Raw genomic sequence first — 16,069 nt, forward strand, 5'->3', positions numbered from 1 at the left:
GGGCTTGTTTCTTAATGTTGTTTAAACCAGTGGTATTTGTCCACGGACCCCCCTATCTGAAAATATGTTGTGCCAGGGCGGGGTCCCCCATACAAGATTTGTGTTGTTAAAATGTTTTAAAAATGTTTTTTTTTTTTTTTGTTTTTTTAATTACCTCTCTCTTTTGTTTTTCTTTTTTTGAAAATAGCAGATCTACAAGCTCACTTGATCTTGTAGATTGGCTATTTTCAAATAGCCGTCGTTACCTAGTCGCTTCTTTTGGGCTTGTTTTCATAGACCTAGTAGTTGCTTATTTCTCTCGCACAATTTGGCAACACTGGTCTCAATCTCGTTCCGTCGCCAATCACCGAAAGTCAGCGGACAAAGCCGAGTTAAAGCGGAAACTACCGAAGGGCATCACGGATGTACAGAGGCTGCAGCTTGGTGCGTCGCTTTGAAACAGAGGCTAGGTTTGCACGACATAGTGAAAGAAATCTATAATTAGTTGTCTTTACGAAGAAGTAGGGAAATGGCACGACTGGACATGCTTTGTGTCGTTGTTGTGCTGCTGATAGCACACTGTACTGCAATTATAAGGTAAATATTGCCGTTGGGACAGATGGTTCCTTAACTTTCTGTGTTTGCTACATAAACATAAACACATGCATCCATAATGTTGGTATTTTGGATTCACGTGTTTTCACATTCAATGCTGAAATGTTTAACGTTGCATATTATAACACCAGGGCAAATTACTTACGCTTTTGTTGATTTAAATGTTTTATAGTCTACTAAGTCTAGTCTACTATCTGAACATTGTGTGCCATAAAGAATTAAGCGCATCTTCTCAGTGCACTACCGTGTCGCTTGCCAAGAGGAACAAGCTAACAACGCAACTTGTTGTATGTTCTTCATATGTTCATATGTTCTTTTTGACGAGCGACACTCGTCAGCACGATTACAGCATGGTTGGTTGGTTTTATTAGCCCTGAAACATGACTGTCATGTGAACCATGGCTAGGTTGGTTCTAAAACACTGTTTCCCAAACGGTGGGTCGGGACCCATGTGGGTTGCGCTTGCGGACCAATTTGTATGGTCGCGAGTAATGTCTCCTGTTTTCAATTTCCTACATTTAAAAAATATAGATACAAAAATAAAATAACTTTTCATCAATTAAAAACAATCCCCTAACAGTATTTAATAAATGCAATGAAAAAAATCTAATTTCCATAAATACATTAAAATAAAAGTAGTGAAAATAGCAGATCTACAAGCTCACAACACATTGCAATGTGAGCTTGTAGATCGGCTATTTTCTCTAGTTTGGGGTCCAGGGGAAACATCAAATTTCTCTTTTGGGTTTCGAGCTAAAATGTTTGAGAACCACTGTTCTAAAACGTTAGACCGCTAAGGTTAAACTATCATTGCTATGCATGTTTCTCCAGAGTTCCCCTCCATAAGACGAGGAGCGTGCGCCGCCTAATGAGCGACAATGGAATGTCTCTTGAGCAACTCCAGGAACTTGCAGCTTCCTCTTCCTCTTCCTCTGCCTCACGACCTGAGTACACTGCTGGCCCCCTCAATACTGCCCCCAACCTGCCTGTTGAGAGACTCACCAACTTTTTGGATGTAGGTGTTGGTAGTCAAGAATTGAATTCACTAGGACTAGGAATAGGATACCATTTCACTGAGTGATCTATGTATGCATTAGCCGCAAGCAACTCTTAGATTCTATTTTGAATATCTGGAATGTAGAGTTGCAATACCAACCCTTGACAGCCCATACATCCAAACAGAAACGTCCTATCTGATGGTATTAAACAACGTTAAACTCGCCAACATTGCAGCTGTACGGAAAGCTTGAATTATCCTCTTTCTTTTTTGTTTTTGTTTAATAAAAATCCACCATAGACATGTTATGAGCTACTTTCTGCCAATAAATTCTGTGCAGGTGATTTAGGTAATTAAAGCTTTCCGTACAGCTGCAATGTTGGTGAGTTTAATGTTGTTTAATGCAATCAGATAGGACTTTTCTGTTTGGATGTCAAGGGTTGGTCTTGCAACTTTAGATTCCAGATATTAAAAATAGAATCTGAGTTGCTTGCGGCTACTATTCAGCCTTTGTGTTTCACAGGTGAAATTAATTGGCTGCTCTCACATGTTTAATGGTTTATGTTAATTCCTGTCCACTCAGGCCCAGTACTATGGTGTGATAAGCATTGGCAGCCCTCCCCAGGACTTTACTGTGCTTTTTGACACCGGCTCTTCCAACCTGTGGGTCCCCTCCATCCACTGCTCCTTCCTGGATCTGGCCTGTTGTGAGTTTGTGCATGTGTGTATATATGTGTGACCTATGAATGGTCATGTGAGGGTGTTAAACTGGCTCGAACTGCTTTATTTGACACTTGTCTTGTCTATATGTGTGATCATGTGAGGGTGTTAAACTCGTTCTGTTGTTATTTGACACTTTGAGTGTGACACAACTGCTTCCTGAAATAAGATGCATCAATCTTACTTCAGGAAGCAGTTGTGTCACAGCCATTTTTAGTTTATTTTTATTCTACTTATTTTTACTCTTATTGCTTTACAAAATTATGTTCAGTTTTGTCAGTGGGATATTGTTGTAGTCTTTTGCTGCTGTTCTTGGCTCTGTCGCTTAATTTCCATGAAACATAGTAACAAAACATGTAGGACAAGAATACAATAGAAGGATAGTTCTTTGTCACTCGCTCTGTACATATTGGTCAATGTGTGGTTTTACTTCCATGGACTAACCATGTACTCTTAGATAATCAACAAATGTTGAATGCTTTTTAAGGCACAGCTGCAGTCATTCATATGATATTAAAGGCACAGAATGCTAACCCTGTATAGGTACATGTAGCATAGTCAACATTTATAGGCATTGTTATTGTTGCATGATATAGTACATGGTGTTGACATCTGCTACAAAATTACTGTAACCAGTTGACTATAAACCATCTTTGCTGGTGTCTGGCACAATCTTTCGATAATGTTCCAGTTACATTATTAGCATAGCCTGGCATTTGCAAGCTATAAAATAGTCCACTTTATATTGAATTCTTACCCTCTCTGTACTCTGTTCTCTGTTCAGGGCTTCACCGTCGTTACAACTCCAAGAAGTCCAGCACCTACGTGCAAAACGGCACAAAGTTCTCAATTCGATATGGTCGAGGGAGCTTGTCTGGGTTCATTAGTGAGGACACTGTCTCTGTGAGTTAGTTAGTCACTCACTCACTCACTCACTCACTCACTCACTCTCTCTTATTTACTTAATACTTAAAGGTAGGGTAAGTGATTTACTTTGGTTAATATAAGTGTTAAATAGCTCTATATTCTGATGATACTCATTGCCATAGAGTGTTTGTTCAGTGAAATGAGTCTCCCATGTCTCTCCAGCTCTTTATTAAACAGAAAATGCATTTTAGGTGCTCGTTCCTGATTGGCTTAAATTTGATAAACCTGAAAATGTACTATATTCTGTTAAAAAAGAGCTGGAGAGACCCTGTGACCGAACAAACGCTCTGTAGCAATGATTACTATCAGAATATATAGCACATAACAGAAAAAAAAGCATACCAAAAATATCACTTACCCTACCTTTAAATTAATGGGCAATTGTTTGCACAAATGCCACTATCTTGGTGGGAAAATTTACCATAGTACATCTTCAGTGTATACTCAACATCCACCACAGTGCATAGCATCATAACATTCCTTACCAATTCCTCATTGTGTTTCATCTATGTGTTTTTGTTATTTAAAAACTTTGTCTAATCATCTTTCATTTCTCTCCCTCCTCAGATTGCAGGTCTGCCGGTACCCAAACAGCAGTTTGGTGAGGCAGTGAAACAGCCTGGCATTACGTTTGCCGTAGCCCGCTTCGATGGCGTTTTGGGAATGGGTTACCCTAGCATATCTGTTGCTAACGTTACACCAGTGTTTGACACGGCCATGTCTGACAAACTGCTGCCACAGAACATCTTCTCCTTTTACATAAGCAGGTAGGCAAGATGATTGATTGAAATTTGTATTAGGCAAAAGAATGTAAAACAACACAGTTACATTTATAATACTTGATGATGATGGTGGTGATGATAATTATCATTATTGACCAGAAGTGGGAAATGGGTACCATGTTAATATGGTCAATAATAAGATGAAGAAAGAATTGTGTTGTGCTTTTCATAGCGAGGCTCCAAGTACCATTAACAAAGAATAGGGAGGACAAATATGTCCTGCAAACATCCAGCTATAATTATTATTACGAACATTCAGGGCATACTTAGGAAACATTCAGGGCATAGTTGCCAGCAATAGCCTGTATATGGAGATCCCCATAGATGGAGATAATAGACCTGCAAAGTCGTCATAGAGACCCAAACGTGCCATATGTACGGAGTCTGACTTCAGCGAACCCTTCCCCGAAACTCCATGTATAGACATAGCCATCACGTCCAGGGCTGACGTCTTGATCCCATATTTGGCCATAACTAACATCGGCAGCTCCATATATGGAGACGTCTGACACTATCTGACATCATCATAGTGTAGCATAGCATTATAAGAAGAGGCTCGAAACCTCTCAGAGGGGCACGTTCCAGAGCGATTCCGAGAGACATCTTAACTCTCTCCCGAGTACCAGGAGATTGGCTGGCCTTACAACCCAGTTAATCACAGATTGCATATTCAGGACGACTAGCTGGCCTTACAACCCAGCTAGGCCTTCAAAGTGGCTCTTGAGTCCGGTTCTAAAGAACCAGTCGATTATCATTGTTATAATTATATTGCGCTGCTCACTACTTTAACACCTTTATCTTATGATGGACTCATTGTAAAAATGATATGCTATTCTCAGCAAACCAGCTATGCTTATTAGTTCATAAAAACAAGCTAATTGATCAATTATCAGTGGCATGTTTTGAAAATAATCAGTTTTGTCTTCAACATAAGTCTACTAAATTATGTACTTTTCTTTTTTTACTGGAAGGAAAACCCCCTTGAGATCATCTTGTTTTTGAGGGGGTCCTAATCATGTACCGTAAAAAAATATATATATATTATTGGAAGGTTTTCGAGGGGGTCCTTAAACCCCTAAATGAACGACTGGAAAATGCAGTTTTTCAGCCATCAATCTACTGATTCCTTAGCAAGGTGTATTATTTGCTTCCTTGAAGTGTTTTGGCCTCTTTCTTTTTTCAAACAAAAGTATGGGATTGTGTCAACTAAACATGCATGACCACTGAATGGTATTCTTGCAGTGTTATGAATAACTGTGGTGTTGATTTGGCTAACTCATTCTCAGGGTAGATAAAATGGTGCCTACTGTGTTAGTTTGAACGTTGGCAAGGAGACTCAAGTTTGTGGTATTTGTAATCTAACTTCATGCTAGCTTCTTTTGTTCATTTCAATGGTACACTAAACCCCTGTCATCTGACCAGCGAGACATTTAGTCTGTTATTATGCTTTGTTATTAATAGCACCTTTATTCAGCCTATTTTTTTTAATTCTCCTAAGAAACTACTTTATATTGGCTATGGAGTTTTTGTACCCTTTTTATACAACAAATATTTTGTTGAGCAAACTTGGGTTGCAGTAGATATCTATTGGGTCGTGGAATCATGAAACGAGTTGCATGGCATGCCTAATTAGACTAATTAATTACCCAGTAATTTGTTTTTAAACTTGGACTCACAAGTTGCAGAACCAATCCAAGAAGTCTCCCCAATCCAAAATCCAGCCATGCCTTTGGACCGTGACATGATCGGTTTCCATAGGTTTGTTTCAGCAACTGCTGTAACTTGGATATTGATGTCCCCAGACGGATCTGTAGCCAGAGATCTGCAATCGTATGGCAACGGGAAGATTGAACTGAACTACGTTTTTAAGTTGATATTAATGTGTTTATACTTATGTACTTTTAAGAGTAGGCTTTGGTGTGCCTTGAAAAACCTGAAGATCTCATTATGGGTCAAAAATGCATCTTGTTTGTCCTGAGTGCATGGAGAAATAGAATTCTACTTTACTTTTTTCCCCTCCTGTTTCCAGCCAGGCATCTCTGAGCACCCGTTTCCTGAAAAACATAAACTCTAGGAAGAAAAAATGTAATCTGTGCTCCTCTACACTTTCCTCTCTCTATCCCTCTTGTTCATAAGGGACCCAGCAGCAGCAGTAGGAGGAGAGCTGATGCTGGGGGGAAGTGATCCACAGTACTACACTGGAGAGCTGCACTATGTCAATGTCACACGCAAGGCCTACTGGCAGATTGAGACCAGCAGGTGGGAGCACTGAATCTTGGTCATGTCAGTCCAATAACCCCATTGTAAAGGGGAACTGGACCAATGTCATTTCTGTTGATGTCCTTTCAATTACTTTTTTGGTGCGTCGTGATTGCTGTTAATTATTGCATCTCTGCCCTCGCCAGTATCGAGGTGGGCAACCAGCTGACTTTGTGCAAAGCCGGTTGCCAGGCGATTGTTGACACGGGAACATCTCTGATGGTTGGCCCTGTAGAGGAGATCAGAGCACTGCACAAAGCCATCGGAGCTCTGCCTCTTTTAATGGGAGAGGTAGGAACATCATGTCAATACACTAACCTTATTCAGTAGGAGGCATCTAGGGGACATGGTGAAAGCCATACTGTAGGTTCAATCCCTGTTGCAGCGAGTGGGAAACTATTTAATGAGTGTATGTATGTTTTTGTTTTCCCCCTCATCTCAGTACCTGATTGACTGTAAGAAGATCCCAACTCTTCCTGTTATCGCCTTCAACATCGGAGGCAAGATGTTTAACCTGACTGGAGAGGACTATGTCATGAAGGTACAGTAGATGCAACTCCTCCTGGTTAACAGTGCTACCAGAGCTGATACCAAAGCATTAAAGCTTTGTTTGAAATGACAGAATTAATGTCAAATTAAACTCTGCTTTACTCTGCCTATCGATGCATTTTCATTGCATTGTGCCCCCCGCCCCCCCATTTCCAATTCTAATTTAGGCATTTTAGCAGATGCTCGTAATCCAGAGCGATTTACAGTAAGCAAGGTAAACACGAGGTAATACATCAAATGCATGAAATTTGTAATCTAGGATCATGGGTAAACGAGAACCTATCATCAGTCTAAACGGTATAATATAAAAAGAAAAAGGGAAAAAAATCTGTACATTGAAACTAATACACACAATACGATGCCAGGTCTACAAATGAACCTGGCATCTGTCTACATAACATGCTATCTAAATTACATTGTAGCCTTTGCATAAATCGTCAAAGGCTAGGGCAAGTATTACGGCAAGTGCTACGGGTGGAGTCCCCCCCCCCCCCCCCCCCCCCCCCAACTGAAGGGGGGCCAAGGATACCAGTCAAAGTATATAGGGTTCAAGTGGTTAAATGATTTCCAGTGGCAAAACAAATGAATATGACCTCAGGACAATGTGTGACTGTTAAAACTAGTGTAGTCTGTTGGGATTCAATCTCACTCTGTTCTGTTATTGCAGGAGTCCCAGATGGGTGCATCCCTCTGTCTGTCAGGCTTCATGGCCATGGATATCCCACCTCCTGCTGGCCCCCTGTGGATCCTGGGAGACGTGTTCATTGGGAAGTACTACACAGTGTTTGACAGAGAAGCAGACCGCGTGGGCTTTGCCCCTGCAAAGTAGGGATTGGAAACCCCAGAGTTGGGTGTTTCTGCGGTGTAAAGAACAAGATGCATCCACTTCTAATTTTCTTGTGGTAATTTGATAAACCATGCGCCAGCTCAATTTCCTTCTAAAGTAGTCCACCTTGTTTTTAATTCAGCTGCCTACAGTCTTAACAGCATTATTAGATTATTCTCTGGAGTGCTCCAGACTGTAGTTGGATGTCCTGCAGATTTCCAATGAATCGTTTGAAATTGAGGAGTATAATATGGACATAAGCTATTGGCTTTATTGATACTTTTTTGTTAACTGTGTTCTGTATGAGACGGTACAAATGCATCAGTCAATCATTGCATCAATCAGTCAAACCCAAATGGACATGCACAGATTTGCTTCTGGTGAGAGAGCAGAGGCATGAAGACTACTAGAAGATGGGTTGTTCTGACAAAATGAACAATGGCTGCAGATGTATTTCACCAAAGAACAAACGTTAAAGGGACACCTTCACCCAGTTCCTCGCTTTTGACTGCTATATGCTTGCAAATGTCCGATGACAGCACTGAATGGATGAAGACTTTGTTGGGGGGGGGGGGGGGGCTACAATTTAGGTTTTGGAGAAAAAAGAACTTGGAAAATGTGTGCTTGTGTATGATTTAAATATTAACTTGTTTAGTGATAGATGTGTTGTTTTGCTTGATGATCTCACACTGTATCGCTGTATCAGAAACCCACTTCCAGTTTGTAGTAATTGGCAAAATTCATTAGACACATTCAATATGTCGTCTTCGTGCAGCTTTATTTTTAACATGTCAATGTGAATTTCCATAACTACCCTCTGAAGCGTGGTACATTTAATAAACCTTTTGGTTGTTAGAAAGTAAGCGGACAAAATACTTACAACCTAATGAAGGCCGAATGTCTACTGGGGGGGTGGTTTTATTTTCTACTTCAAATAAAAATGTTACCTTGTGATGTTACCTTGTGATAAAAGTGCAAGTTCTTGATTTCTCAGTTTTTTAAAGATTTATTTTTGGGCTTTTATGCCTTTATTGACAGGACAGGCTGACAGGAAATGGGGAGAGAGAGAGAGAGAGAGAGATAGGGAGTGACATGCAGCAAAGGTTGTTGGGATTGGGACTCGAACCTGTGCTACACTGAGCCTAGGTGCCTGGACCGCTACGCCAGTGGTCCAGGGCAGTTATTTTCTAACCTAGCACCTGTTCAAAGATGTGGTATTTATTTTAGCCATTCACTGTGGACTTACTAAAACTGAAAACTTTCTTGTCTGCTAAAACTGAAAACGTTCTTGTCTGCTATCATGAAGGAAGCATACATTCTTTATCTGGTTCATGCAAAACGTACAGGATGTCTTTTAGACTTCCTGGGTGTATAGGTGACAAATTAGACTTCAGACCACAGAGAACATGAGCTGTAACATTTATTTGAATATACAAAGTGCTGTGTGAACCATCAATTCCAGAGATTAAAATCTCACTAAAGCATTTACAAATGAAAAACGGCATGCAAGTAAGCACATGGCTAGGCTAAATACCACAATGTAGAGGTAGTGGTCTACTTTGGGTTTATTTTTCTTTAGTATAAAGGGCATATTAGCAGGTGGCACAGTGACTCCTATTACTACAGCACAGAAATTAATTTGGTGTGAAGCCTGATCTATACTTTGTAGTGTGCTCTGTGTTGCACACAGAAATGGCAGATCTACAAGCTCACATTGTGAGCTCACAGATCTGCTTGTGTAGTCTCAGGCTTAAGACAGTTCTGCAAGCAAAGGAAGACTAGCTGCACAAATATCTAGTCGTATTAAGACCCACTGTGGATTGATTGAGAATACTTATATATCAGTACATCCAGAACAAAGCACTTAATCAAGCACACCTCCATGTGGTATTTCACATGGAGTATTGTTTCATTGCAAACATAAATATATATTTTTTGTTACAAATGTACAATAAATACAAAAATACTAACCTGTGTTTCCATTGTATTCTTTTTTTTTTTGGACTGCTTTAATGCTCTAGTCGAGTAAGAACTATGCTGACCTGTGTTATACAAGACAATCTGACCTCCTTCAGGCTACGCTCACTTCTGTATTCTAAGGTCATGGAGAGTATTTCCTGTTGAATAACTGCTGAGCAATAGTGAGCTCTGCAGTTTTGCCTCAGTGAGAATATGAATAGACTGGGCCAGATGTTTCAAGTCATTGTGACAAATAATCCGGAACTCATATTCACAGACCAGACCAGGGATCACAGGGTGTTGTTACTTAGATTAGATAACGTGCATCATAGACCAGATTGATCTTGGTCAGATCATGATCTAGTCTAGTGATGCATTATCCATGAAGTGATCCAGATGTGGAAATCCAGACAGCTACAATCAGCAGGCTGGTATTGATCATTGCCATAGATCACAACACTAGTGATCTGCGACAAATATTTTATAGGCACCGTATAAGCCCACAGTAGTGTCCTTCTGACCATGCTCTGTGGACTTGAGCTGAAACGAGCACATGTACTGTGGGCACATACGCACACAACAAAGCACCAGCAGGCTACATGCTCACCAGAGTGCTGAATGAATTCAGACCAGGGAGACCAATTGACCATCACTGGGCGGCCATTTTGCTCTCACACCATTCACAGGAGGTGGGAAACATCATCCCGTCCAGTATGACATAAGAGCAAAATGGCCGCTGTGTGAATTATGATCAATTGCTGATTTAAGACTATGTGAGGTGAGCTGAACAAAACAAAAGAGAAACCCCACAGTAAAAACCTGAGTTAAATATGTGAAAGGAACTTGATAAATAGCAAACACACATATGTTCTCCAACTAATAATACTCCACTTGATGTGTTAATGTGACCCTATTCCCAACCAACCCAAACATACAGCAATATAGTCTCAACACATCACTGAGCTCAGCTAAAAGTATCGATTTGGTTGGACTTTTATTTGGAATTATTTGGACAATAAAATCTTCACCGCCTCCATCCCCGACAAAATCATGCCATGGCGGCTTATTTAGATATGACGAAACATTAAAAATGAATATAAGTCAGTAAGGTAATGGCAGTTCCAGGGAGAATCAATGGCTATGCTTGTCAACAACAAGTGACTAAAAGTATCTAGAGGAACATTTTTGTAGATAAGACTTTTGAAATCATATCTGTTCTGGTTGTAATGTTAAAAATGTTACTGTGGAGGAATTTGTTTCCATAAGCCAACCAAATAGAAGCTTTGTACGGTATCAATCTCATAGCTTTAACACTCAAACGTTCACTTCCTGGCAGGCATGTATAATTTAAACGTTCTATGAAAGTTTGGGGCAGATATATTCAACTATTTCATTATATGGGACCAGAGGTTAGACACTGAAATAGACATCACAGACAACTCCTGTGTGTATATTCACCTGATTGATTTCCTTGTCATCAGGCGACAACAAGCAAGTTGTACATTACAGACATAAAAATTAACTCTTCTCTGAATTTAATGTCAATTAATTAAACCTATTAATTGTTCGGCTACCCTGGAGAGCCACAAAGCACACTTCTTGAACACAGTGATATAACCTTTTAAGTTTTGTTACACAAATTGAACAAGTTCCATAATAAGAAGCCATTATCAAAATGCTTACTGAGCAGAGTAAGCTTTTCTTTTCTTGTGAAAATCAGATGATGAAATAATATGGCTTGTCTTATAAATAGCATTTCTTTTCATCACAAGAATGAAAAGTCCTTCATATTTAATTTATTTGCTTTCGGGGGCAGTTTACACACACACTCATTACATTTTATCCACCATTGACATTCGGGCCGATGGAGAACAGACCTCGAAACCCAGTAGAAGACCCCACCTCAAAACCATATGGGGTATGCACCATCATAACCACCATGCCGTTGTACTGCATTACACATCTGCCAGCTACAATGCATGCAATAAGCAGAGGATTGCCCAGCAACATAAATAAGAAATACCCAATTTTTTATTCAAGCATAAATTAGCATTGCATGTCATTTTCTCACATCATTCCTTTCACTGTTCATCCATCAACCAATGTGGTATTCAGCAGTCTATCCCACTCCACTAGTGCTTAAGAAGCAGATACACTGCTATTCCCATTATTAGAATGGTTTTTGTGAGGACCATGAGGTGCTATGGGCATTTAGGTTCATCTTATTTGAGGTTGAAGGGATACTTAGAGGATCGTGTTGAGCATTTATGGATTGCTCGCCAAGACTAACAGACAGCTGTTGTTCTAAGACACGCTAAGTGCCAGTTACTGGATGCGTTACACTTTCTCACATGATGGGAATAAAAAAATTAAAAAGTTCAGTCGATCCAGTAGACATGGGTTAGGATTCCATGCAGATGTTGCTGTCACAGGAACCTCATTATGACACAGAGACCGGCGCGCCCACTACAACAGTAGCAGCCATTATGTGCGGCAGAAAACTGTGTGGTGACTTGAATGCACTTATTTTAACTATGGAGATTCACCTCACACACACAGAGTCCCATTATTAGAGGGTCCTCAGGGTGTGGCTTGGTCCAGCGAAGCAGTCCTTAGCAGCCCCTCTGGGTCTGAGAGTGCACAGTAGAGGGTGTACCCCAGCTCATCCACTTCCTGTTCCGTGAGCTCACAGAAAAGGTTGACTTTGGGGTTGAGGGCACAGGGCAGCCTCCCAGCCTCTAGGTGTCCTACTAGTGCACGCAATAGCTGGAGGAAGCGGTCAGCCAGTGCCTCATTTGTCCAGTCCCCTTCCTTTTCACTCAGCAGCAAAATGGTGTTAGTGAGCTGGCTGGCGTTGAGCCGGTGGAGAGCAGGGTTGAGCTTGCACACGGCCTTGGCCAGCTTCAGGCATGTGCAGCGGCAGCCGCCATCCTCCTGGTCCAAGGCCCTGAGTCGCGCCGTCTCCGTCACACGGAAGCTCTGCCGCCACAGGTTCTCGTGCCGCTCGGCGGCCAACCGGTGAGGTTTGGCGATCAGCGAGGTTCCGTCCTCCATCACAAGCAGTGGTAGAAAGTCCACATACAGCTTCCGGTCCGTCTCGTACTGGACCTCCAGGGTAAGCGTTTCCGAGGGAACCACAGGCCGGATGATGTAGTCCAGGACGCTCCCAATCGCTGGCCAGTTGATGGAGCCGGCCACAAGCTTATCAAACACCTCCAGGACAGACTTGGGGGATAGGTAGCCTCCGACCATGCAGCGGTCCCAGTAGCTGCTGCCACGGGGGAAGTACTCTAGGTTCTCCCGGCGCACCAGCCAGAAACCCGGGACGTTCATGATGGTGTCCTCCCCGGGGATGGACGACCACAGGTTCTTCTCCAGGATCATAGGCACCATCAGCTGGGCATGGTCTGCAGTCACCACCTGGGAGAGATGGTAGAAGAGAGAAAAGGAAGGGAGAGGAGAATGGTTTACAGTGGATCATAGAGGCAAAAAGGGGGAAATGACTGAATAAATTGGAGGATAAATTAAAGTGAGGTGTATATTTGAATTCAGTTCACATACTACAGCAGGGTCTTATATTAACGGCTGCCCGAATGCCCGGGGCATTCAGGCAACAAAAAAAACCTGCATGCAATTAAAACCTGTCTAGACCTGCCCTATTGTGAAAGTACCAATTGAGTGTGATGTTTTGTTTTCGCACAATTTACTATTTGATCACGTCCCTGAACGATGACATCTTTAAAATGAAAAATCTGTAATGAAAGACCCGTTTGATATAACTGCCCAAGCTACAAGAGCAACATTGACCATTCCATTTTCATTCATTCCATACCTGCAGGTCATCATACAGGCTGCCACTCAAGTACATCTCCCTGAGGGGCATGTCGGGCAGTTTGGCATGGAGAAAGATCCTGAGCTCAGCGCAGATATCTATGGCGGCCCTCCTGGCTGTGGCCTGCTCCTCGGAGGGGATGTTCACTTTCTCCTGGTAAAACCCCCACAGGTTCTCCTGCAGTGACAGACGCATCCGGGCCCGCAGCATGTCTGTGTGAGTTGCACCGCTGCCTCCCATACCTGCTCGGCCTGCCGCCCGCCTCATACAGTCTGGTACAGGAGTATTCAGAAGAACAAAGACTGAGCCTCATGTCTCTTGTGGAGGCGACCCTCTTAAAAGGCACATGAAAGCCTAGTCTGATTTTGTATGTTTTCCAATTCAGGTTAAAAACTATCAAAAACATTGCGGGTTAGTAAGCAATGCAGCTGCAGCTAATAAAATGTATAACGGGTGTGTTAGATTTAGGTGTGCCCAGAACCATGGACAAGCATAAACAGTAGTAAACAGTAGGCACATCTAAATATAACACACTCATTAATTTAATTAGCTGCCGCTGTGTTGCTTACCAAACGGTGTACTATTATGCAAAACCTGCCATGTTTTACCCTGCTGTAGTTTTTAACCTGCAATGGAAAACCGACTAGGGTTTCTTTCGCCTTTTACATGGTAACATTTAATGCCCTTTCTTTTTACCATTTTTCTCTAATGGATTATGAGAGGCAAGGACCAGAGTGGCAAGGAGAGGACTGTCAGAATCTGACATATCTAATATAATGTGTTCCTACAAATGCACATTTTACGGGATTATGGGTAACAGTAATAATCTGAAAAAGAGTCAATTAACTAAGAAGACAAAAGACCTTCTAGTGTCAACTAATTGAATTCAACAGCTCCATTATGTGGGGCTACAAGGATCGCCTATGACTACAGTAACTACAAATGCTACAGAGTCAACACCCACTGTAGAGGAAGAGCAATAATCCGTGAAACAGGCTGTCTGCCAACAGATTAAAAAACAAAATGGGACAAATAGTTATATGACAAAGCAGTTAATGATATGCAAAGAATTCAACTATAATGTACGTACAAACACTGGGAAAGCTACAAACGTGTGCTTGTTTCATTTAGGATTAAGTTCAATATCATATCCATTGCACAATGAGATGAAATAATAGAAGAATGTATGACTATGGCTGGACTCACAGCTTCTGTCCTATTGGTTGGTGAGCGCTCAAGGTTCACCAATGTTGAACCCGAGCGTCGCTTCACCAGCGCTTCACACTTGCACGCTTCAGCTACCTACAACATGCCGCAACAAGACACTCCACCTCTTTTTTCTCAGAAAAACAAAGTGAACAAGGAGGTCTGAAGCATCTGACACAGATGTGTGAGTCCACCCTAAGTCACCTGAAACTATTAAAACTTGTAATGAGGTTAACTGTCGTCCTTACTTGGTTCGAAGGCGTGTGAGGAGGTGGGCAGAGACTGTAGCGACCTGCTAACTGTAGATTTCATGTCATGGCTCAACACCCGTGGTGATGAACCCATCCAGCTAGGCTCCTCCCAGCTACGTCTACCTAGCGGCTCCATCTTGGTGGGGCTGGTGGGAGCACTAAAGCCCCGGTCATACATCTACACACAGTGAAATATCATGTGTTCATTTAACTCTTTAACTCTCTTTAAGTTCTCAAACACATTCTTATCTACAGATGCCTTTCTCTCCACTTACTCTTTTAACTGCTAGTGTTGCGATGCCAAGCATGGCTGCTCCTCCAACCCCAAGCACCAGCTTGGCATTGGAGAGCATGAAGTCAATAGCTGTGCCGATCCCATTGTCGTCTTTCTTCCCTTTACGATCTCCATTCACCCCTGCCATCCTTTGTCTTAAGACAGAGAAGCTTAACAGGCAGACAGAGAGAACAAGAGGAAAGGAAAGGACAGGCATGACTTTGCTTGTGTTGGCTTTTTTTTACAAAGGACCTTTTTACCCAAGTCACACTGTTGTGACAGCACTTTGCCACTTCAATTCAGCACTAAATGCAAGATACTACACTTAAATACATTGTTTACTAATTCAATCATGTTACTACAAGTGACCAGTGACTACTGTTTTGATTATATACACAATCTATTTAAACCTACCAAATGCTGCTACATCAGCCCACCCAGTCGGCTGTTGAGGAAAAACTGGCCCCTCTTCAGCGCGTCCTCCTTGTCTCCGGGCGCTGTCAGGGCCTGGCAGCGGCGGAACTCGCGGGCCACAGCACGGCGGTAATAGTTGCGGTCGGTGTACTGAAGGTGGCGCCCTGCACGGAGCAATGCTCTGTACAGCTCCAGCACCGCACTGTGTGACCAACCGCCCATCAGGGATCACTCATAAGGAGGTGGGGGGCACCCTGGCACCTGCGTGGCGGCAAGAAAGAGGTTTAAGGCATATTTACCATATAATAATGACTAACTACTCTGATCATAGACTGATGATGGATGGATGAGTCACACTCTCTGCTGTTCTCTGCCCAGTCCCCACTATAGTAGACTTATGTACTAAATTATATCAACAACTATCAGATAAGGGTCCCTGAGACAAAAATCTAATAAAATGGGGGTCTATGGCCTATAAC

At 42.0% G+C, this 16,069-nt stretch overlaps 2 protein-coding genes across 2 annotated transcripts; one reads left to right on the forward strand and one right to left on the reverse strand.

Moving 5' to 3' along the window:
• The first annotated feature begins 392 nt into the window (after positions 1 to 392).
• Positions 393 to 8,606, forward strand: napsa (napsin A aspartic peptidase). Its single transcript, XM_084071281.1, has 9 exons — positions 393 to 576; positions 1,426 to 1,609; positions 2,175 to 2,298; positions 3,096 to 3,214; positions 3,806 to 4,005; positions 6,157 to 6,279; positions 6,426 to 6,570; positions 6,722 to 6,820; positions 7,496 to 8,606. Exons 1-9 carry the CDS (start codon positions 509 to 511, stop codon positions 7,655 to 7,657), a joined length of 1,224 nt encoding a protein of 407 aa, XP_083927407.1. The 5' UTR covers positions 393 to 508; the 3' UTR covers positions 7,658 to 8,606.
• mief1 (mitochondrial elongation factor 1) lies at positions 8,233 to 15,727 on the reverse strand. Its single transcript, XM_084071280.1, has 5 exons — positions 15,591 to 15,727; positions 15,178 to 15,346; positions 14,900 to 15,080; positions 13,446 to 13,717; positions 8,233 to 13,033 (listed from the first exon to the last, which is right to left on the reverse strand). Exons 2-5 carry the CDS (start codon positions 15,322 to 15,324, stop codon positions 12,194 to 12,196), a joined length of 1,440 nt encoding a protein of 479 aa, XP_083927406.1. The 5' UTR covers positions 15,325 to 15,346; positions 15,591 to 15,727; the 3' UTR covers positions 8,233 to 12,193.
• Positions 15,728 to 16,069: the final 342 nt, after the last annotated feature.

The sequence above is a fragment of the Gymnoscopelus microlampas genome, assembly GCF_963454915.1.
Source record: "Gymnoscopelus microlampas genome assembly, chromosome: 11".
Classification (NCBI taxonomy): Eukaryota; Metazoa; Chordata; class Actinopteri; order Myctophiformes; family Myctophidae; genus Gymnoscopelus; species Gymnoscopelus microlampas.